The sequence below is a fragment of the Balearica regulorum genome, chromosome 19, assembly GCF_011004875.1.
Source record: "Balearica regulorum gibbericeps isolate bBalReg1 chromosome 19, bBalReg1.pri, whole genome shotgun sequence".
NCBI classification, from domain to species: domain Eukaryota; kingdom Metazoa; phylum Chordata; class Aves; order Gruiformes; family Gruidae; genus Balearica; species Balearica regulorum.
Window position 1 is genome coordinate 3,865,824 of NC_046202.1, and position 23,410 is coordinate 3,889,233.

Here is a 23,410-nt window from a genome sequence, read left to right on the forward strand (position 1 = left end):
GCTCAGAAGCTCGCAGGGGGTGGCGGGCACCGTGCAGACACCTCCTGCGCCAGCCGGGTCCGTCCCAGCCGCCCTGAGCTCCTCTTCTCCTGCCGACAGCAAAGGGAGCCAAAGAAACTCCCCTGTGTATCTGAGGCCATTGGGACCTGGGGAGGAATCGAGGAGGGGAAACGACGGCCCCTTCTGTAGGACAGGGAGCCCCAGAGCAAAGAGCTGCCAAAAACCCCCGGAGCAGATCAACAGCCCCTGACTTCCCTAGGCACCCGTCAGGACGAGCCGGGTTGGGAAGGGACGTGCAACCGGTCACATCCAGAAACACCGTGTATGACGTGGCTACGATTAAATAAAGGTCGTTACTGCTGCCTCGCTAATGGCTTGGGGCGCCAGCAGCGGAGCCATCCGGCTGCCGGCAACTCCCAGCTCGTGGGAGCTCGTCCCCACCAGGCATCGGTGTTTAAACGATTAACTTCACAAGCCTGCAAACAGGATCCACATTAACAATCCCCCATCGCGGCCGCAGTGACAGCCCCCTCCTGCAGCCCTGATAACTGGGAGCACAGAGCCACAGCAGCTCAATAAACGCTCAAATATTGCATTCAGAGACAAATCCGAGCTCAAATTAAAGACAACAGAGGCTCATCCCTTCAGCCAGTTCGTTTCCTCCCCTATAAAACCTGCTCCCACCCAGCTCCTTCCCGCTGACCTGCCACAACACCCGTCCCGGGGAGATACGCTTGAGCAGCGAAGCCTGGCCAGGATTTCAGCAGCACCGACGCTCTAGATAAAGCTCCATCACAGCAAAAATATATCACGGTTTCTCCAGCAAGCAGCAAAACCTGGGGCTCAGGGGAGGCCCTCGTGATGGGCACAGCTGAGACCTCACCAGCGGCACCTCAGCCATCAGCTGCTGGCGCTTCAGGACCCTGCGTTGCGCCTTTATCTCGGCAGCCGCAATCTGGGTGCTGATGAGCTGCAACGGGGGAGATAAAGGCCCCTTGGCCGGCAGTCAGAAATTTATATTGACTTGATGAGGTGATCGGTTTTGTGCCCTCCGAACGTGAGTTTTGGTTGCGCCCCTGTTTTGCACCAGGAAGGCTCAAGCGCTTCCCCCGGGGCACCCCGGTTCGTGCAGCGTCTGCACCACGGGTATTTCGCCTCCAGGCAGGAAACTCCAGAGAAAAATCACCGGGAGGTGAAGATGGAGCAAAACCCCCATTTCGGCAGGGCGAGACGTCTGCTAGCGAAGCGACTTGGCGAAGATGGGAAACCTGCGTCAGAGGCTGAACCCTCCGACGTTTCAGCTCCTCCGACGCCGAGGCTCGGCGAGGGCAGGCCCTTGATTTCTGTCCCGAAACCTTCATAAAAATAGCACAATTATGGGAAAATCCTTGTCCAAGTGGAAAAGAAAACACCAGTCTGGTTTTCACGAGGAAGCAGAGCTATATAAAAGCACATTCCTATAGCCGCCTGTTATTTCTGTAAAGCGTCCAAACACTCGCACAGAAACCCTTTACCGAGGTGCACGTTTCCACGGGGCGAGGTCGGGCCTCTGGTAAAGTATGTTATTTTTTTAAATTTTTTTTTCCCCCCCAGCATTTTACTTCACCTAATCACAAGTTTCCATACGTTGAGAACAAAACGTCTGCAGAAACGTCTTCTGCGGCGCTGCGCGGGGTAGCCCCCGCCGGGAGCCGGCTGCTTGATCCTGAGCCATAAATAACAGGGCAGAATGGAAAATCGCCGTGTGGGGGTTGGTTTTTTTTTTTTTCCACGGAAGGCGAGTGGGTGATGCCCGTCACCCCCGGCCCTGCTGTCCTCGCAGCCGCCTTTCCCCAGGCCCCGCGGCGCCTGCCCTCGCGGGGATGATTCCCCCTTACAACCCCGGGGGGAGCCAGCTGGCGGGTGTCTCTCCTGGAAACATTTAACGTAGGCGGCCACCCCCTGCGCGGCCCAGACAAGATTTGTGCCCGCAACACCCCCAGACTCCCCCAAAACAGCACCGAGAGGCCAAGAAACCTGCCCGGCTGTGGGGCTCGGTGGCTTTTGGGGGCCAGATGGAGAGGGACGGCACCGGGGATCTGCTATTTCGGCCGTCCCCTCCCCGGGGACCCAAATCTGCAGCCGGGGCAGGCACCCACAGGGTGACTGCCTTCCAGGTGACATCCCCTTCCTGCCCAGCCTGCGTCCACGGGATGTTTCTCAGCCAGCAATGGAGAACGGCCTCAACACTATTTATACCCCAGGCTGGAGCTGGGTAAAAATAACCCTGGCGTGTTTGGCAGCCTGAAAGCGCTACTGTAAATCCTCCCTGTCAGCAAGAAAATCCCCCAGCTCGGGTCGGAGCCATCGTCCCCGCAGAAGAGGCGGCATGGGGGAAGCCCAGGGGTGTCTGTGGGGCTGAACCCCGAATGGGTCACCTGAGAGAGGACAAAAGGGATCAGGTGAACCAACGGAGAAGCAAGCGGCACCATCTCTCCCTGGCCCCCGTGTGCCCGTAAGAAGGGCTGAAGAGCAAAGCAGGAGTGTCAAATTGCTCTTGAACCGGGACGAAAGGCCACCGGCGCTGCTGTATTTATAGCTTCATGATCATCTTTTGAAAAAACTCATTGTGACTGGCAGGATCTGAGAGGAGCTCTGGGACCTGCCCCGAGTTCGGCCCCGTTGCTCGTGACAGCCCGTCCTCCGGCCACGGGTAAAGGTCGTGGCGGCTCCGGCGGCACCGTCACCTCGGTGGGCACCGAGAAGGGGGTTTCATGTACCTCCCTCCCTCCTTCCCCGCCGTGCTTTCCTGCTGCGGAGCCGTGGGCCAAGTTTGCAGCAGCAAAGCTGCAGCCGCTCGCCAGAGCCCACGTCTGCTGCCGTCTGAGTCAGCTTATCTGCGCTCGGCTATTAATAGATCGCTTCGGCTTGCTCGCACTCTAATTGCAGTTTAATAATACATCTAATGCAAGCCGGTGAGAGCGCTGCCCCGTATCGCAAATACAGTGGCTGTTCCCCGCGACTCCCCTCCTTGTCCCGGCTGGGAATCGCCCCGGGAGCGGGACAGACCCCAACCCTGCGGCAGCGGCTGGGTACCACCACCAAGGGGTTTGCTCCGCACCTTCAGCGTGAGCGCAGCCTGAGGCCGTGTCGCGGCTCTGGTGCTTTTCCACTTTCATCCTAAACGGAGCCAAAGGGCTGACGCGGGGCCGGAGGCTCTTCCCGAGGCTGTTGCTGAGAGAGACCCTCGAGCCGCCCCTCCTGCTCTTACTTGGATGCTCAGGATGGGAAATACTGAGCACAACTCTTTTTCCTGCAGGGGAATTTCCCTACGGGGCTTACGTCTGAGCTGGCGAGGCGCCGCGGCCGGTGCGCACAATTTGGCTGGTAAAGAGGAGCCGCTCCCACCGGAGAGGAGCAGCCAGCAGCCGCCACATCCACCGGTCCCCTCCCCATCCCGCAGGGACTTCTGCTGCCCACGCCGCACGGGATCGCACCCGCCTGCCCCAGCAGAAGCAGCGGGTTTTGGAGGGACGGCGGGGAAAGAAGACAGAAACATTTTTATTTTCCTCTGTAAATGACATAAAAGAATTAGAGTCAATGAAAAGGGCCAGTAGCCCTGGTCCCCCCGTGCCTGGCCATCTTGGGCTACGGCAGCAGCAGGCACGGGTGGTCCAGGGGCAGGACGGCCGTGCTGGGCTTCGACCCCACCGTTCCCGGCGGCGGGAAGCACCAGCCTCCCCATCGCAGGCTGGACCGCGCTGCCCGCGTCCTCGCCCCGTCGGGAACAGCTGGCTGCGGTGGAAACCAAATCCCTCTTCTTGCGCGTGCACGCACGGCCACGGGATGCGGGCGCTTGGTTAGCTGCCCTTGTAACGGAGTAACTGCTTGTCTTTGACAACACGAGAGGGAAACGGGGTTAAAACTTTGGGCTTTTTGACCTGTACGGCAGCTTCGGGGGTCTGTAGAAACAAGCCCAGCGACGGCACAGCGGCGAGGAGCTGCCCCGCACCAGACCGTGCTCATCTCCAGGCCCCACGGCATGCCCGAGGGACCGGCCTTGCATTTTTTGGAGATGCCGTCATCCCCGAGAACTTCCTGCTGCGCAGGGCGGGGGCAGCACGCATCTCATCCTCCCGTCTCTTACAGATGCCACGGCAGCCTCCAGAGCACACGCCCAGCACGTCACACGCACGTGCAGCACTGACGACGGCAAATTAACGTTTTGGCGAAACCAAGAACTCAAATTACCTCGAGCCCTTTGGGCAAGCAATTAAATCTATCAACTGTCCCATCGGCCGAACCTGTTTGCCCATGCTGCGGGCACGCACGGGACATCGGTTCGCAGTCGCATCTTCCTCGGCTCCTTCCTCGCCTCCCACCAACTCCCCCGCTCCTCCTCGCCTCCACCTCTCCGGGGCAGCTTTTCCTGCTACGGCCTGGGCTGCACTCGGAGCTCAGGGCATCGAGCAGCTGGCACGAGCACGTCCTCTCCAAAGAGGGTTAAGTTGCTTTTTCAGACCCGTGGGGAATTAAGGGCGCTCAGCCGGCGTGCAGTGGCACGGTGAACTGCTGGGCACTGGCACAGGGCACGGGGACAGGTCCCAGCCGTCTCCAGCAGTGGGGTGAAGAGGGATTGCATCAGCTCATCCTAACCCCCCTCAGAGAAAGCCGCCGCTTGCAATCCAACCGCAGTTTCAAACGATTTTTGAGCTGAAGGCGCCAGGAATCGGAGACATTGTACCCCCCCTCCTCGCCTGGGAGCAGAGGGGCAGTTCTGGCGTTTGAGTGAACGCGGCCAGATGAGACGAGCGGAGGCGGGCTGCCGCTGCAGCTAGCAAAAATGGTTCGTCAAAATGTCACAGCGCCTATCCGAGATAGACAAGCTCCCTCCGTTATTCCAACGAACTGCTCTGTATTTTAATATTGAAGGATCGCCGTCCCTCTGCTCACTTTCCCTCTGAAGCACAAGCTCAGCTTCCCACATTTGCTTTGGGACTAGTGTGGGTCGAACCCAGGGAAATGTCGTTTGCTGAACTTCTGAAACGGACATTCGACTTGCAAATACCCCAACGCCCCAAAGAGCCTTACAAAGCTTTGGTTTAACTGGGAGTAACAGGTATTTCCTACAGCCACCACAATACAACTTTACAAGACACGGAGCTACGCAGTGAATTCCACCAACGCGCAGAACTTGCAAACCCCGGAGCGGTTTTCTGGCCACTGGGAATTTCTTGGCCCATTCTACCGTTGTAGGCGCTGCTACGTGACGGTGCCGACAAAACCCTGCATCGATGGGAAAGGACTTAACGAGAACAACGGGAATTTATTTACGGGTTTCTTGTTATTGTTGTTGCTTGAAAAATACCTTAAAATCACGTAATTAGTCACAAAACAAAGTCAGTGCTTCCCTTGCTCATCTGGTTCAGGGAAAGGCACTCGGTCACGGCACGATGGTGCCCGTCGGGTCAGCACTCGGGTCTCCTGCTCCATGTGGGGTTTCCTCTTGTACCAAATCCTTGACTTCAGGGGGTAGGGATCATCTTTTTGCTCTGCCCCATGGGATCCTTGCCCGTGACTGCCGCCTCCAAGTGCGGAAGCGATTCAAGTGCGCACCAGGTGACTGCTCCGGGCTGGCAGGTATCAGGAAAGAGGATAATTTCACCATTTTCAAGCTAAATGTAACATGTCTTGAACAACCACATTTTGCTGCTCCCACTGACACACAGTATAGGAGATTAAAACAAAAACATGGACCAGCAGTTTTAGTACTTGAAAATTTTATTTTCTCAAATGAGCACCAACACATATTGTAAATATGACAAACAATACGCCTCCCTCTAATACTGAAGAACTATATACAATGTACAAATACATGAAAAGGTGAAAACCAATTATTTGAAAACAAACAATTGCATTTATTACTGAAGCAAATGACCTGAAAGAATATGCCAAAAAATAAAATTAAAATAAGATCAAAGAAATAAAAGTATACACAATTTGTAAACACAAGAGCATCGATAGACAGGCTGGTATTGGAAGTATCGTCCTTTCGTTTTGTCAGTGGGGAAAGCATTCCCGTTTCCTCATGAAAAACAAAACAAAGGATACATACAGATTGTAACTATGAGAATAGCTTATTTGTGGTTGTACCATACACAATGCCATTCTGCTTGCATTTAAATACGTTGGATTTTTTTTTTTTTCTGAATTCAAGATGATTTTGTTTCCCCTCTTCCGCTTACTCTTTTTAAACAGGATTCTGCAAAATCTATGTCTAAGGTAATTGTTTCTGAGCATTTAATTTCTGAGGCCTCTCACCTGGTGAGATGAGCTCCTTCCCACTGAGCTGAGCTCTGGTTCTCGCCAATCCTTTTACCCAACCGGGTGTCCGGGTGTCACCTCTCCCTCCACAAACTGGTTCACACGGAAACATGATGCTCCTCCCGAAACAAGGAAGTGCAGTGAAATGCATGATTAACACACTCTCACATACCAGTTAGAAAAATGCATACAGAGAAAATTCTCACTTGATCATCACAAGAACAACAGATTTCATTCGTAGGTGGTTTTTTTTTCTGTACATTTTTAAATCGTGTGCACCAAAAACAGAGAATTAAAGACCGTGCAACAGTTATTCAGCACTGAAAACAGCTCCTTGCTCAGCAAAACACAGTCCAGTGGTTTGTGCTGTTGGTCCACTTTGGGATAAACAGAGACCCAATGAATTAAAAATGAAGAAGGGGGAGAAGGGGGGAGGTTAAAGACAGAAAGGAAAACAAAAAAAAACCCTTTACTGCCAGAGAGGTAAACTTTTATTCTAATTTGTTATGTAGCAGCCTGGTTTAAAAAACAAAACAAAACAAAACAAACCCCAAAAGAAAACCAGGATCCATGTCCAAAGACTTGTTTTAGTTTAAAAACAACGACTAGTTAGAAATCTCCATCCTCCATCCCTGCTGCCCCCAAGCAACTGGAAACAGCGATTCAGAGGTTGCAGCTGATATTCAATCCCGTTTTCTAAGTCTTGGTATCTACTTCACTCCAGCCAATACTGGTGCAAGAGAAAATTTCAAGCCTGGATCCTACAAACCAGATCTCCTCAGGAAAGTCGTGCCCAGACGGAGCCCCACCGGCTTCTCGTGGGACTGGCCGTGGGAGCACGAGCTGACACGGGGCTCAGGCTGCCGGACGGGACCTCCGGTGCCGAGCGAAGGCGTTTCAGCACGTAACGCCAGACACCGGGCGTGCTCCCCGAGTGCCCGGAGCTATCTCCCATCCCACACATCAGCACCTGCCCGGACCACGGCTGCTGTCCGTAACCCGGCCACCGCCTGCACCCGAGATGAATTCTGCCGGATGGAAGCAGGAGCGACTCCCCACTCCTGCCGCGTCCAGAAGAAAAATGGATTGACTTAAGAGGACAACGTATATCATGATTTTTGCTTCCCTTTAAACATATTTTCCAACAAATACAGAAGGAAACAGGATCATTTATAAACAACAAAAAAGTGCTCTCAGGGAGGGGCTCTGAGAAAACAGCACCAAATATATTATTTTTTTAAAAAAATTAAATATTATTTACAAAAGTATATTTCACAATGTGTTTTTTTTCTGCTTTGTATATATTATCATCTGAATATTTATTACAGGGATCAGGATTTCACACCAGATAATCCACCAGAGCAAAACAATTTAAAACTCAAGTCTGAGCTTTGGGGTAGACGGGGGTGATGTAAACTCCAGGGTGCACGCAGCTTGCCAGAGACGAGGCCGCCACATTAAAAAAAAAAAAAAAAAAAAAAAGCAAAACTCGCTGCTGTTCGTGTTTTCTCGAGGCTGTCACCCAGGGAAAGCAGCACCAGGAGCACTCGGTGCTCTGCGTTCAGGCATTGCCTGCCCAAGTTTTCATGGTGGTTTCCATGGACCACATCTCCAGCTCAGAAAACAACGGTCCCACCTTGCTCACCCCGGTCACTAACGAACCGGCTACAGTCAACTCACACGACCAGAGGGATGCGGATAGTGAGGTTCTTTGGTTATGCTCTGAATAGATCACTCTACGAGTCATCAATTTAGCCTGCGCTGATCGTAGCAGCCACTAGCATAGAGATCTGATGGTCCTGTCTGGTCACCAGCTCCCAACACTGTCATGTGTCTTAATACAGCAAGTCACAGATGAGTTAGCAGCGGACTAAGCAGTACTTCATATTTAATGGACACATAGCAGAGACCAAACGCCAATGAGCCTCACAAGCTCATTTTTCCCAATTTCCCTGTACAGTGTATTAAAGTCACTCTATAGGTAATTCTCTAGGTGTTGGGGATGTTCACTGGCACACATTTTTTTTTTCGTATCAGGGCTCAAGGCCAGATTCTCAGCAAGTGTGAATCTGTGGATGCTGATGGGACAAAACCAATTAAAACCAGATTAAGATCTTGCCGTATTTAAGCTTAGACTGGTTGCCATTAAAAGCATAACCCCTGTGAACAGTTAAACCCAGCCTGAGCTGATGGATCATCGTCCTTTTGTGTCCCAAATACATGGATAAAAACATTTACATCTGGTAGCTCTCTGTAGTAACTGTTCTTATTTCTCAGAGCAGTCCTCTAGTCAGGCCTACCTTTTATACTGCTTTTTTATAGGCGATCACTCTAAATACCAACATAAAACTGTGAGCCCATGTGTGCTCTTTTTCTCAACCTCTTATTAATGATTTGGGGTTATCCTTTACTTCTCCCAGCTCCAACCAGCTCCCCTTAAAGGCTGCGTATCTGGGGAGACTGAAGAGCTCTCCAAAAAACACAGATTACTTCCCACTAGCCAAAACTCAATAAATTGTCATGGATCACCAACCAAAGGACAGGAAAATGGGACCAGGCCAGTGCCAAAGTCAACAAGATAGCGGGTACTGCAGAGCTTTTGATTTCTACTAGATTTTTATCACTGAAGGGAACGTGGATGATGGAAGCAGAGACGATCAGAAACGAAAGCTGAACCAACTGTTACACAGCCACAGCAGAAAGGGTGAAGGCAGAAGCTACCTGCTAACAGCTAGCCACAAACCGAGTCAAGCCCGTCCACTGCAGGAGCTGCGACCAGCCTCCACCTCACGTCTCCCTCCACGGCTGTAAAGTGGTTCAAGAGAAAAAACAGCCTTTGCTCAGATGGGCCATCAGGTTTGGGTTTCAGCACAAGGACCCAACACGTAAAGCCTACCCTGATCCATAAGTAGCGTCTCTGCTCACATCCCCTTCGTTTAACAGCAAATTATTTTCTCACCACCAGCCCTCCGTCCTGATCCCCAGCTAACTGAGAGTATCTGGGAGGGGGGCAAGCGTCAACAGCTCCAAAGCTTCGGTTTCATAAGGAGTTACAAACCCCTGCACAATACTCTTTCCTTCTGGATTAAGAAAGATTTTCCCCAGTGGATTAACCTACTTGAAAGAATTCCACAAACAGAAAGAAAATTCACTCAGAGAGATAAACCTAATTCGGTTAAATAGTCTTGAGTTATGCACCAGATACTGGCTGGACTGTTGCAGAGCAAACTTCACATTGTCGTTTACGTCTAACACAGCTCCCCTCTCACACACGATTCCCCTTCCCCACCAACCACCTCGGGAAGGTCCACGCTAATTAAAATGAAAACATTAAAATGGGAAGGACTTGTCCCTTGCTGTTATGATGCCCACATCCACCCCTCCCCTACAAAATCCAAGGCATGGATGATTTCAAGGGTAGGGGGAAGATATTTAGTTTCTTTTTTCTTTCCCAACCCCCTGTGCCTGCAATAGGCTTCTGGGAGTGGGAAAAGGGGGGAAGGTTTTGGGGAGGATACCTCATGGCTTGAAATATCCACCTGTGCAATACTGCTACAACCACCAGGCTCCTCTGCTCCCTCCTCTCCCCACACTCACACCATTTCTCTGCCAGGCTCCGAGATCGGAGCTGATGGCTGCGGCCTGGGATTTAAGAAAAAGATTCTGTAACAGCATTTTCCTACTCGCACTTGTGAAGGATTGGTAAAAGACCCCCAAGGATGCTCAGTGGAGGCCACGAAATCAAGGACTACCCTGTGTTACTAAGTTTGTCCTCGTCCTCCGGTACGTGATTTCCTCTTTCTTGCCTAGCACGTGCCTTTTTTCCCCCCCATCACATCTTCTAAGCTGCAGCTCCAACCCCTTTGTGCCTTAAAGCGGTTTTCTCCTCCTCTCTGAAGGGCTCAAGAGTCAGGATTTGGTTTCTCCAGCTGTGAGGATGCTCCCCACAGCTGTGTTCTGGTGGGATGTTTGGCCTACCTACCCTGAAACAGCAAGAAGAAGGAGAGGCAGGGAATCTCTCCAGCCTTCAGGTCCACCCCCCCACCCCCCCCAAACAACAAGTTCATAAATGGCAAACAAAACACAGATTTGCGATTAGCTTGCGGGGGGAACTGGTTATGACTTGTGCTCAGCCGGCTTAGACCGAAGCTCCACTGATGGAGCAGCGGTTTTACGATTCAGAGAGAACGCAGCCGTGAGGTATTTTTCTGTCCATTTAGACAAGTAGATAGTTTCAAGCCTTGGTTAACCAGGACTTAAAGGAGAAGTACAGTTTCAACTTCTGATGACTTCCCTTTGGGCCCACTCCCCACCCCCTATCACCTTCTCCTGCCCAAAACTCGGGTCTTCCTCCCGCACCGAGACCTTCTGGTAAAATGCCACCACAGAGCCAACTTCAGTTTGTACTTAAACATTCGTCAACATGGAATGGCTGTCGGGCATTCGGTGCATTCTCTTAGCCAACGCCAGAACAGAGAGAGAAGCAGCCAGGGTCAACTCACAAACAGATACAAAGCAAAGAGACAGAGAGACAGAAATTTAGAGGCCAGTCACCAATAAAGATGGAGAAGGGTGTGAAGATGCTCCCAAATTGCAGAGCCTCTAAATGCATGGAACCAAGCGTTCAGTCACTCTCTCACTCTTGGATATAATGTTCGGTTGGATGGCATTCTCTTACACGCTGGTAGGGCTGGGCTCTTTCCATTCAATCCCAGCCATTATCCTTGATCATGTGAGCTAGTTCAATGATGTATTTGCCTTCTTTATACTTCTGGCTGCTTTCAAAAGCGTGTTCCTAAGAAACAAAAAAGGAGAAAGAATGAGATCAAGATGGTATCTGAAGGTAAAGTCTCAGTTAACCAATCAGATCTGGGAATACTGGTACAAGTCTTAGCCTTCTCTACAGAGTAAAACAGTCAAACTGCAGGTCCTACTGTTGGCTTTCAGCAAAATTACGTTGGAAGAATCTTAAATCCTGCTTCTAGCTGTCTTTACAGGCTGGGAAAAAGGAACAATCAGCACCATGTAAATGCGCAGCTTTCTGCAGGCCAACAGCAACTGCTCCTTGAACTACACTTTAGGAATCATCGGTGATAAAAATCCACCTCTCTCTAGGGTGGTCTGAGAATTTATTAATGTTTGCTAAGAATACAGAGGTCCTTTGATGACGCATGCTGTAAAAGCACTACTGTCAGGAACGAGATGGATTACGGTAAACTTCTCGAGGGACGAGAAGGACCCACTCCACGCAGACAGGTGCCTGCAGCTGCAGAAACACGCAGTGCTTCAACACTGCAGAACTGCAGAGGTAAGGAAATCTATGGGATCCCTAACCGGGAGGGACTCCCGTTATTGAGGCTGCATCAAAAGCAGTTCAGTTCTGCTCGGGTGTGTGTGCATGTAATGCATCGGAAATAATGTAATTCTATTGCTGGAGAGGCCTGGGCTATGTTTACGAAATTTTGTGTTTTGTTTTACAATAAACTCAATTTATGTACTTAGTGTCCTTCTCCGTTCGTGAGATCCATGCTGTGTTTCTGCATGAATTCCTACCGCGTCAATTTTTGATGCTTTACTTTTTATAGCCTTTCAACTGATTTATTAAAGAATATTTCTGTCCAGAGGCCACAGATACAATGTATGTTGTGTTCAGACACTGGTCAAAATGTTTTGACAAACAAGTACACTGCGTGCCTCCTGAAGCAGAAATCAGGATGTAGCATAAGGCTTTATTTGAAGATAATTGAATTTATGAAGAGCAAGAGACAGCAAACAGATAAACTCATATTCAATAGCATTTCCAGTGGGAAGGACGCAGGATTAACAATACATGGATCATTCTATTATTCTGATATCGTTTGGGAAAAAAGACAACACTGATTGAAGTTATCCTCATTTATCCATAGGAAAAACAAATGATACTGATACTCACATATTTCCAACCCAGTGTGGTTTTGCAGTTTTCACAGTAAATATCTGCAACCGCATGTAATCCTGTTAATAACACCCGCTCCTCTGCAGGGCCACAACCCACATTAACTCTGGGGAGAAAGGAGAGATGCTCCCTATTAGTGCACCACGTCAAGATGCTACAAAAAAGCTGACAGCAATGTTATTGGAGTATTTGAAAACATAAGCAGGAGGTTCAGGATACTGAGTACCACAGCTGTGCCCAAACCAAAGATTTCTTGCAGTTCCCAAACAGAATGAAAAGGTGAAACAGAATTTTTATTCAACTAAAAATTCTATAAAGCTTTGAAAAGAAGATTAATAACATTCTAGTAAATTGCACTAATTATGCATTTGAGAAAGAGTTTCATTTTCAAGTTGATAAAACGGTACTTTTACTTTCCCAAATGGAAACTTGAGAAATGTAACTGAAATCAGCAGTTCTTCTGAAAGACATCCCAGCAGTGATCTCACCAAAGCTATTTTCAATTATTGGGAAAATTATACTCAATTTTTATGCTAGCTCTAAAAAGTAAGTTCATATATAGATATTATTTATTCTCTACATTTACGAAACTTTTGACTCTTTGGTCCAACTACATTCTCTTGAGAAGAGCATGAGTCATCTGTTAGCCCTTATTTCTCAATGTGATGACGAAAAAAACCACCTTTTCCTAGCTGCTTATCTGAAACCTCAATATAAAATCAAATATGAATCAGTGCTGCTTCCTGCCTCTTTCTCCAACCACTTTCAGCAAGCTCCCAAGTCTCAGGCAGAGGTTTTCTAAAGGCAGACTATCCTTTGTTTTCTTCTTCATGAGAGTTTTCTTAATTCTAAGAGATGCGGAGGTGACATGTACAAAGTTATACTCACACTGAATTGAAGAGGTATGCTCGTCCTTGGCTTCCTTGAAAGGACTGAAAGGCAAGAAAATAAAATTCAGTTGGCTGGTTGATAGCAACAAGGCCAAACCAGGACCTGGCCTCAATGACTGCATTAACGGTAGTTATAGCAACTGTTAGCCAGGGCCTGAGAAACGCACATCGTTACAGTCTTGGAGATGGAAAGAGCACAAAGCAAAATGTCAGGAGATGAGCAGTGATAAACAGAGGTCTTGTCCTGCAGACAGGAAAGGAGCAGCTGCCTCCAGTTCGAATGCCTGCCCATTTCACAAGGCGTATTGGCCGCCCACACCTGACATGAGCAGCATTTCCAGCGCTGTACAAGCCCAATGTACTTTTCAATAGCTAACCTGGTTTCTCTCTTATATCCCAGCAACGTCTATTTTCCCCCTTTCAGTTCTGTTTATCAATTTCACACTGCTGCCTCTCAGCCCTACCTAATGCAGCCTTGCTGCCAAATATTGATTTGAATCTCTTTTCTAAAACCAAGGTGCTCACGGAGGCTTCCCGTTGCGCTGCCACAGTTTTGAAACATCGCCGTTGCACTTGCTGGAACGTGAATTCCCCTTAGGAAGACCGCACAGATGGATGCTAAACCACACTGAGATTGGGACCTATCTGTGCAAGGTGCTGTGCACACAATACAACCTCTACTCTAGTGATTTTACAAAAGACCTTAACCTTGCTGAGGTGTCTCCAAGCCTTCATATGCCCACTAATGCCAGGGAGATCCTCAGGACTGGATCTCAGCGTAGGACAAGATACAACTAGATAGAGGTGAAGATGGACAAGAGAGAGAACCACATAGCAGCAAAACCACACCAGATAATCACCCATCACGACACATCCTCTCTGCCCCATGTTTCCTTGGGATCTTAAAGCATCACCATAAAAGGGCAGCATTTCGAAGACAGCGGGGCAATGCCAGCCCAGCAGGACACTCCAGGTAGCCAGGACACTTCCAAGAGCCAGCAGGCTCCATTTGTGTCAAGTCTGTAACATTACCTTGTGACGGTGCCTCGCTTACAAGAGCTGGCTCACAGACAGTGAGTGCTGCCTGCATTTTTAACGTACTTTGACAAGCACACACAGAATTAAACATTTGGTGCTTATGAGCAAGAGCACAGTTGCTCTCTGCACACAAGTTACCTTATGAGATACCTCGGGGAATGTATGTGCTGAGGGGCGAGGAGCTGGGAAAGTCAAAGAGCAGCTTTTCTAAACCATTTAATCCTTTACCTTGCACCTTACCAGGAACCCTGGAATATTTAATGGTTTTCTTAAAACCTCGGCTTCTACAGATAAGCAATGATTTCAGACTAAATACCCTTAGAAAAGAGGAGACAGAGCTTTGAGAGAAAAGAGAAACATTTGAGGTTTAACATCCCTGGCCCACTAACATTGGTCATTCGTTAAGAGTGACCCGACCCTGGGGCAGCACAAACGCGCTCTCCGTGTGTGACATGAAGCCGTCCTCGGGAGGTCCCTGTCCTTCCCAGGTCATCCCCTTCCCTCAGCCCAGCCCTAGGGATGCACCCCTACGCCTGCCCAACCGCTGTCTCACGGAGAAGCAAAGTCAAAGCCATGCCTGAGAACCAGCAAGCCTGCGCATGGATCTGCACCACATTTCTTACGTTCATACATCTGCATTAGAGAACTGCCTCCTGCCTCCTCTGCACTGCTGCCTGTTTCCACCTAACGGTCCTAAATCCCAGAGCCGGGGTACCAACCCATCAGCTCCAGCGAGTATTTCGTGGGTGCTGCCTGGGGTAACGGCAAGCAGCTCTGTAACAGCCTGTGAGATGGTCTCTCCATCATGAGTCCCGTTCATGTGAAAGGCAGAGATGGAAAATTCACTCACCAGCAGGAGAGAACAAAACACATTAAAGGCGTGATTTAAAGCTGCCCTGACAAGAGAACAAGTACAGCCTGTCACGGTGTCTAGCCTGGTGCCCTTCTTGGTGTCAAGGTACTCTCTAGAAGTGGCGAGGCTAGTGAGCTGCTGATGGGAAGATCCCCAATTGCAAAAGCCTCCTTACATGGAGCAGAGGCACCTCTGTGGGCAAACACAACGCCACGGGGCATGCAGGCAGGGAGCCGCATCTAGCGATGAAAGCTGCCTGTGAGGTCTGGATGGCAGCAAGGGCTCTGCCAGCTATAAAGTCGCTGCCTGGCAAAAGAACTGACTCGGTCCTGGAGGAATAACTGTTCTTCAGAGGAATCTGAAGCCCAATATTAGTTGCCACCCGGGGCACAGAAGAGCCACTCTGGATTCAGAGAGGACGCCAGAGGCACTTGGGTATCTCTTTCACTCAGACAATAGCAGTGCCCTGAGGAATGCCTCTTTTCTTGGGCAGGAATTAAATAGGACACACGGCTCAGGCATGTTTGTATAATTGCATTTATTAGAGAAGCTTCTTTTAATCCTTCTGCAGCACTCAAGTTCTTTATTATTGTTACTGTCAGCTGGCTGATAACCCACATGCCAACTAGGTCTAGCCTGACTGCTACAAAACACACAGTGCGTTGTTTCAGCGTCCTGTGTGGCAAAGTAGGGACTGACACAAACCTGATGCCCCCCAGGCCAGAAAGAAGAGTCCAGCCAGACCCCTGCAATGCTCTCTCTACCATGCCACAGCGAACAGCAGGGGCATCAGCTGTCCACGCTGCAGAAGAGGGACACCAGCCTGGAAGGATGGACTGCAGATGGGGTACAGAGATACACAGAAGGTCCCACAGCAACATGTGTGCCATCAAAGCAAAATGAAAGCAGATGAAGCTTGCTAACCATCCAGTCCTTCCCAGTAAATACTTTTCCATAAACACCAAAGTGACTGAGTTTGCCAATAACAACAACCATGGGAGCAAAGTTTTTATTGGTACAGAAATAGGATTTTCCATTACTGCTGTACAAAGGCCTGTCTTTAATAAACAACAAAACCAACTCCATCAGCTTTGTGTTCAGGGCTCACTGGACACTATTCCAGCCCACTCCCAGGGGACAGTAGCATCCTTTCAGAGGTGCCCTTCCTTCCAGCTCAAGCCAGCACTTTAGGGCATCTAAGGGTGGTCACTGCAAAAAAAAGAATCCCATTAATTATCTCCTGCCCAAGCAGAACTTTTCAACATACCACTGCTCAGCTTTCAGTACTGCTGCCTGTATTAATATTCACCCTCCAGCTAGCTAAGGATTTGGCAAATCATACAGGAAGAAGTGAGAAAGGTCTGGCAACCACGTTAAGTTCACCAGTGCCTTTGCTCTCTGCAAGACTGAGCTGACTACATCACTGTATCGTTATAACGGTAGCACAGGCAGGTTTTATCTAGCTATTGTAACCTCAACATTTTCTGAAGATGTTCCTTCTCTTTTGGCACTCCAGAGAAATTGGCACATGCTGTAACGGGCTCTATGAAATCAGAAGAAACAGATCTATTTATACACAAACAGATGTTCTTTGCTTTTGGGTTAGCTTTTTTTAAAAAAAGAAGCACACAAAGAGATTTCCACAACACGCTTGGTTTTCCCTGAACAGTGACAGTCAGCAGTAAGACCTACTTTCTATGCTATGCATCTTCTCTATGTAGATTTTCTTGATATACATTCAAAGGTGCATCTCACACGCGTGCTTATAAATCCAGACTTATTCTCTAAAACAACAGCTCCCGGCATCACTTTCCAGCTGAAAGAAACAGAAAGGATTTTTTTGTTGTTGTTTCCCATCAAAAGCCCAAGCACATATTTTTCTGTGCACTATTAACACTCAATGTCTGGCTGGAAACACATCTGTATATGCCAGCAATAGAGCTCTCCCTCCCCATCCTGCCTGAGCCCTCTAAAAAACAATACACGCTTTTGAGATGTGCAATACACAACAGCTTTCTCCTCCTGACTACTCCCAGTTCAAAAACCTTCCCTGCTCCTGGGTGCTCCACTCAGCACAGAGGCATCTAAAAGCTGTAGGGCCTAAGGAGTGCTGATTTGAGTACCCAGGTGGGAAACCACCGGCCTGGAGTCAGCTATTTGGCTGCAGATCCTTGTCTCTTGTTACGGCAGAAGCTCCATGTTAAGATGCCTTTGGCAGCTGCTCTGGTTTAAGAGGTTCCTATCACCCAATTTACAGACACTCATTATGGCCCCCTCAGCTGTGCTGATTCCAAATTAGATCTGGTGAAATTGTTATTTTTAAAAACAAATACTTGGTGGGGGGTGGGTGGATTTGAAGGAATTAGCTTTTTCTCTTTGTGCCGTACCATGGATCCAGTTTAAAGGGCAATCGTACAGACTATTTAATAATCACAGTATGGGGGCAGACACAAATCGTTCAGAGTAGGAAGTTCTCAAACAAAATTTGCTGGCAAAGAACCACAGTGCAGAACTGCAGCTCTAGTGAGAGACAGTCTGCAGGATAGGGAGTTTGGGTTTCACAGACGCTGTTAAACCAGATCTGCCGCAGAAGGAAGCGTAACACGCAGCCAGGATCTAAGAAGCGCCAGCTCCTTTGTGGCAGACACGTTCTGTTCGCTAGAGATGGACTCAGCCTGCAAGACTCAAAGCTGAATCCTTCTGTCTTCAACACCCATGACCTTGGGAGCTGTCAGTTTGGTTCAGCCCATTTGTTATATTCTGGCCTCAATCTGAAGTGCTGAATCTACCATTCTGTTTGCTCTGAGCAAGATGCATGGCTCCTTCAGAGCCTCCTTCAGTGGAGCAACAGCGCGCAGACAACCACAGACGCAGAGAAGGGCTATGCCCCTCCATCGCTCCAGCCTATTTCATGTTCCACCTGCCTTCCTACCGCCACTGGACCTTTGCACTTGCAAATTCCTGTTACTGGTGACCGCTGGAGGCACAGAAAGAAATTTTGATATTCAGTCAGTACAGCCAGGGAAAGGCATGAATTCTGAATGTGCTCCAAACACGCCTACACACCATACCCCTTTTCCCTGGTACCTACAGCTTCTCATTCACTGTGCAGCCCACTCAGCAGTTCCACGCGCTGAACAGATGATAGGATTAATACCCCAAGTCTTTGTGACGGCATTTGACAATAGGCTCAACACAAAAAGACCTGGCTGGAATCATCTGGAAAAATAGGAAGCAGTTGCCAGGACTAAATGGCTACTGCAGACTGCGGCAGAGAAAACCCCCACTTACCTATATCCAGCTGGCAGCCTTTTAAGAAACCAATAAAACAGAAATGAAAAGGCAACTGGTCCCAAAGAGGTACAAGGGAAAAAAGGAACAGAGCATGCCCCTCCACGCTAGGCTCTTGAAAGCTACAAATTGTTCTCACTGCAAGGATCAAACAGGAACAGAGGGCCAAAGCCACCACCAGAGATCAACGGCAGTCAGCACCTCCTAGGCAATGCGAAACAGTAGCATCAGGAGAAGCCAAATGAACACAGCCATCTGGACTCATCAAAAAAAGGACGTTTTCTGGGCTCGTGATATCCCCACTGGGACAGAGCAACTCGGTGAGTAAGAGAAACAGTATTAGGAACTCCCGGGTTTAAGAGGCACTGAAGTCTGTGGGAGAAAAGTTCATCCAACGATCTATTCAGAGATAGCTCCATTATCACTTATTTCCCACCTACACATACAACTTTTGTTTTTAAGTTACTACATTTGCACAACACTGACAGTATCTATTCTTGCTGCTGATTTAACCCTTAAGCACATAAGGATAAGATGTTCTCATAAAATACAATCTGAAGAGGGAAAGGAGACCTTGAAGTATGACCACAGCACGTCATCAAACCAACTGGAGTGCATGCAAGTTTGCGTATAAAGGTATGCTCCAAAACACAGGTTCTCCTCACACTCCTCCCGCTAGCTTAACCCCAATTCCCATCAGCTGCTATCCCACCTAACAACCAACATCACACAGAAAGCTCTGCCTTAATGGCACCTTTCAAACCCTATTAATTATGGCAACAATGATTTGATTAAAAAGATAAGTCCTGCAGTGTGTTTAGAGGAACCGCTATGCCTGGTAACAGCACTAGGTGCATGATGTCTCTAAGAGGAGGTTACTTGTAAGTCACTGCACACTGGAAAGTAAGTTGGGAGAATATGAAAATACCTGCTGTAGATTCTGGGGGCTGCATTAGACGGTGCGAGCCATTTCAACCATCTACTTGCATCATACTTAAAGTATTTCCCAAGGGAGCATGAGTTCAATTACGTGGTCCCTGTATCTGCACAGACTACAGACCTCCTCAGGGTTCATTAATTCTACCTTGTTCTTCCTCGCAGAAGGGACAGTCAATGATCAGATTAAACTGAGATTCAATTTTGCTCTCATTATGCGAGACACAGACCCATGTCAAGCGAACCAGTTACATTATTCCACCTCGTGCACAGATGTGACCTTACTCCATTCAAACTGTGTTCCTGAGTTTTAATTGAGTTTTAACATGGGTCTTTAATGCTATTTAAAGCCAAAGGTCGATATGGAATTAGTGGACCAAACTCATCTCTGAAGTAATTCAATTAATTCAGCACGGCATTATTCCCCAGCAGTTTACGGTGCTGTGCGATTACACAGTGAATAACTACGAGGCTGCTGTGTTTCATCATAGGAACAGCTACATCCGAGGAGTTTTACACTGTGTTTATGTCTCAGGTTATGTAGTCTGTGAGAAGGAAGGTGCACAGGCTGGAAAGATGAAAGACATTACTACTTTTTTTTTTTTCTTGTGATGGGAGATGTTATTACAGTTTTTCATTCTGCCTCCTGGCAGCAGCAGGTGTTCATTCAACCCCCTTGTTCCCTCCACACCCGACACAAGCAGAGGCGAGCCGTGTTTCTGATAAGAGCCTTTTGTCCTAACAGGAACCAACTCAGCACTTTCACCGCACAGGATAGGCGGGGAGAGACTGCAGCTAGACAGTACAAAAGGTCTAAACACACACCCACAAAAATACCAGCGGGCTATCCCAACTGGCATCACCTCCACCTCCTGTGAAATAAATTCTCTGCTGCTCTGAAAAAGCTTGTACGATGGCTCTGTCAGGGAAAAGGTCAATGTAGTGGAGCAAATTATCAGTGACTGCAGAACCTCATGCTTCTGCTATATCCCACTTTTTGGGGAGAAGCATCGATTCCTGCTTTGCGTAAGAGAGGAGAACCTCACCCCTCGGAACGGTTTCACATTGCAGAAGCAACGCTGCGTGAGCTGGGTCTAAGCCCTCTACCCCCCTGTGCCACAGCCAGAAGAGACCGAAGGGCAGACTCTCCAAAGAGGCTGAAAGATGTCAGCCCTCGCTGCCAGCTGAAGTGATCTTCAGACCTACTCGAACCTACAAGAGCCTTTTAGCATGCACACAGCTTTCCCATCAGACTCTGCTGTGCTCTGAAATCCAAGTGCTCCAGTGCCACATGCCAGCCTCCTCCCTCTCGATCCTTAAAATACTCAGCTTGGCTCAAAATTCAGGCAAAGTTAAATAGTGGTTGAATTTTATTATTATTTTTTAAATAAGAACTTAAAACAGGTTGTTGTGGGGTTTTTTTTAGTGAGATTCTCTCATCTTTTCATGTTTCTAGGAGTTGAAACTAAGAAAAATCAGCACTGTTCACAAGACGCCCCAAAATGCTAAGGAAAACGTATCTTGAAGCACAAGATGATATTTGGTGCACACTCAGCAGCGTTATCTCCGCAACATCAATGCTGCTCAGGAAGACGGAGAACAAGTGGGACCGTACAGATGCCCGCTCCCATCAGAAGCAAGCGACGAAACGCTGCTCTGTCCTGTTCATCGGAGCAGTTCTCCAACACACGTCAGCACAACACGAAGGTGACACCAATGCTCCCATGGGGCTGTGTTGCTCCCAGGCAGACAGGCTGTACAAACTGATTTAAATGGGTCAGGATCCAGGAGCAAATTCCCAGTTATTAATTCATGTGTCAGTATGACTGTCCATTATCACCAGAGGGGAGAGCAAGAGATTTCTTTCAAAGGGAAATTTTATATTGCAGCTGCAGAGGAGAGATCTCTTTGGAAGCATTACAATTAATGAAGACCAGTATTTAGAGAAATACAAATTGCCTAAAATTGAGGTTTTTGTTTTTGCTCAAGTGCAGATTTCAAACACAATTTAAGCCACCACTCTACTAAGCGAAAGCCTGAGCAAAGCTCTGTAAAGCATGTCAAAATTCAGAAAGTAGTTGCAAACTGCTCTGTCCCCTTGTCCCTCCAATGTGCCTGGCAGGCTCCCCTCCAGACTTTGACTCAGTTCAAATGCAACACTGGGAAGTCTCATCATGTTATCCTGAGTTCTGTGCTATTCAGCCTCCTTATTAAAGCCCTGGGCTCCTGGATTCCACCATTTCTTTTTAAATGTGTTTCTAGCCCACACAGTTCAAAGTGAAATTTCAAAATGTGAATGCTAAAGGCACAAACAACTGAAGGCAAATAAAAAATACACCGAATTTATTACATCTATAAAACTTCACAATATTTTGGGGCTTCTCTGCCGATTTTGATGGTCTCTGGTTGTTGCTGCTGCTGTTATGCTTCAAAACTTGGCTTTAAGATGAAAAAGGATGGAAATACTGTGGGAAACAAAGCAGACACAGTATTTACTTTTGAAAGCAATTACTCCGATTTATTTAGGGGGCACACAAAATCAGAGCAGCTTCAGGAGACAGATCCCTCTCTTCGCAGCTCAAGCAGAGGGGATATATGCACGTGACTAAGAGCCCTGCAGCCCCACGAGAGCAGGGAGCATGGGCACTGCATGGAGGAGCAAACTCTCCCTTCCTCTCCCGTTCGGCTTCCCTCTGCCAAAGGAAAATCCATTCTTGCATTAACACAGCACCGCTTCTGCGAGCATGGATGGCTGCCACATGCCCTTGCTTCAGATCAAGGATTCAAGACCTACCAGAGGCCTTGTAGATAGGAAGGGAATTTAGCAGGTTCTTTGAGCAGGTCTAGTTTTCTTCTTGTGGAGTGTACACGTTGTCTCCAGTCCTTCCCCTGCCTCTTGCTGCCAGGAACAAAATGCTGTATAATAGGAATGTACAGTGCAGGTAAAACTCTATCTTGTGGGAAACCAATCTCTTTTGTGGGAGAAGAGTTAAGAGAGATCTGGACTTTTCTAATGATCTCCACAAACTTCTAGAACTACATATGTATTGACACCAGGCTGTTTAATCAGGCAAAAATAAGAGCATTGCCTAAAGAGCATTTATAACCCCCCAGGAAGAGTGAGGGAGGAGAAAAGATAGGCATATGTCTTAAGAGATCGGCTTTATTTCCCACAGAGCACTCCAAACGATAAACCAAGCCACTCTGCAGAAATGGCACTGGATTAGAGAAAGCAAGCCCCAAATTCATGTCCACAGAGAGACCACAGGTTAGTTCCTGCTGGATGACAAGTAGAAGACCCCCTGCGCCAGAAGACCAACATTTACCCAACATTAAAACAAGGAAAACTACCAAGGTATGCCTTCTGGCAGAAGCAATGTTTATTCACATGAAGTGCACTGAGCTCCTTGCAGAAGCACTGCCATGAGCCCTGGAGAAGAGCAGGCCATCTCCTACACACCCTGTCTGAAAGGAGATGGTAAACTCCACGTTCACTGTTTGATCTAGATGACACATGATAGGAGACGGAAATTAAAATCCTTATCTTCCAGGTCTTCGTGCTGGGCCTGGGGCCATACTGCTGGTTAACCCTGATCCTCCACCTCTGTGGCTTCATGCCCAAAGACACCAGCATTCCCAGATCTACAGGAAGTTCAAGGGAGTTGAGAGGAGTTTGGCATCTCTGGCACTATCAGTGACATCCAATCGAATGCATTTTGGTATGTAGAAGGGCAATATGGAAAGAAGCACTTTGTTATTTACTGTAAAAACTACAGGAAATGAAAACAAAGCCCAGTGGTGTCTTCCTGGATGCAAAGAGATGAAAAATCCATTTTATTCTGGTGATTCTGCAATTGCTACAGGAGTAGCTGTGGGGTTTTCCCCCCATTTTTGAGTGCTGCTGTCTTCCTGTAGGTTGATGCCAGCCCAAAGCATCCAACAATCAAGTAATTTAAAAAAAAAAAAAAGTGGCGGGGTAAAGCCCTTTCTTTCCACGTTAATTACTACTACTGTATAGGTTTTAGAGATAAACACAAGACAGAACCAGGATGGAAAATGGGAACTGCTAATGCAACAAGTTATTTAATTAGCAGCATAATAGCGACTGTCTGTGTATCAGTGGAACACTGTATTCCATTAATACAACCGCTAAGCTCACAATAG

At 48.2% G+C, this 23,410-nt stretch overlaps 1 protein-coding gene across 1 annotated transcript in view; it reads right to left on the minus strand.

The window, feature by feature from the left end:
* Positions 1–5,884: 5,884 nt before the first annotated feature.
* YPEL2 (yippee like 2) overlaps positions 5,885–23,410 on the minus strand; it is a 39,065-nt gene continuing 21,539 nt past the window's right edge. Inside the window, exons 3-5 of the mRNA XM_075771253.1 lie at positions 13,127–13,170; positions 12,236–12,344; positions 5,885–11,098 (exon numbers count right to left, since the gene is read on the minus strand). Of these exons, the coding sequence (XP_075627368.1) occupies positions 11,009–11,098; positions 12,236–12,344; positions 13,127–13,170 (243 nt within the window). The 3' untranslated portion in view covers positions 5,885–11,008. The remainder of the gene's footprint in view (positions 11,099–12,235; positions 12,345–13,126; positions 13,171–23,410) is intronic.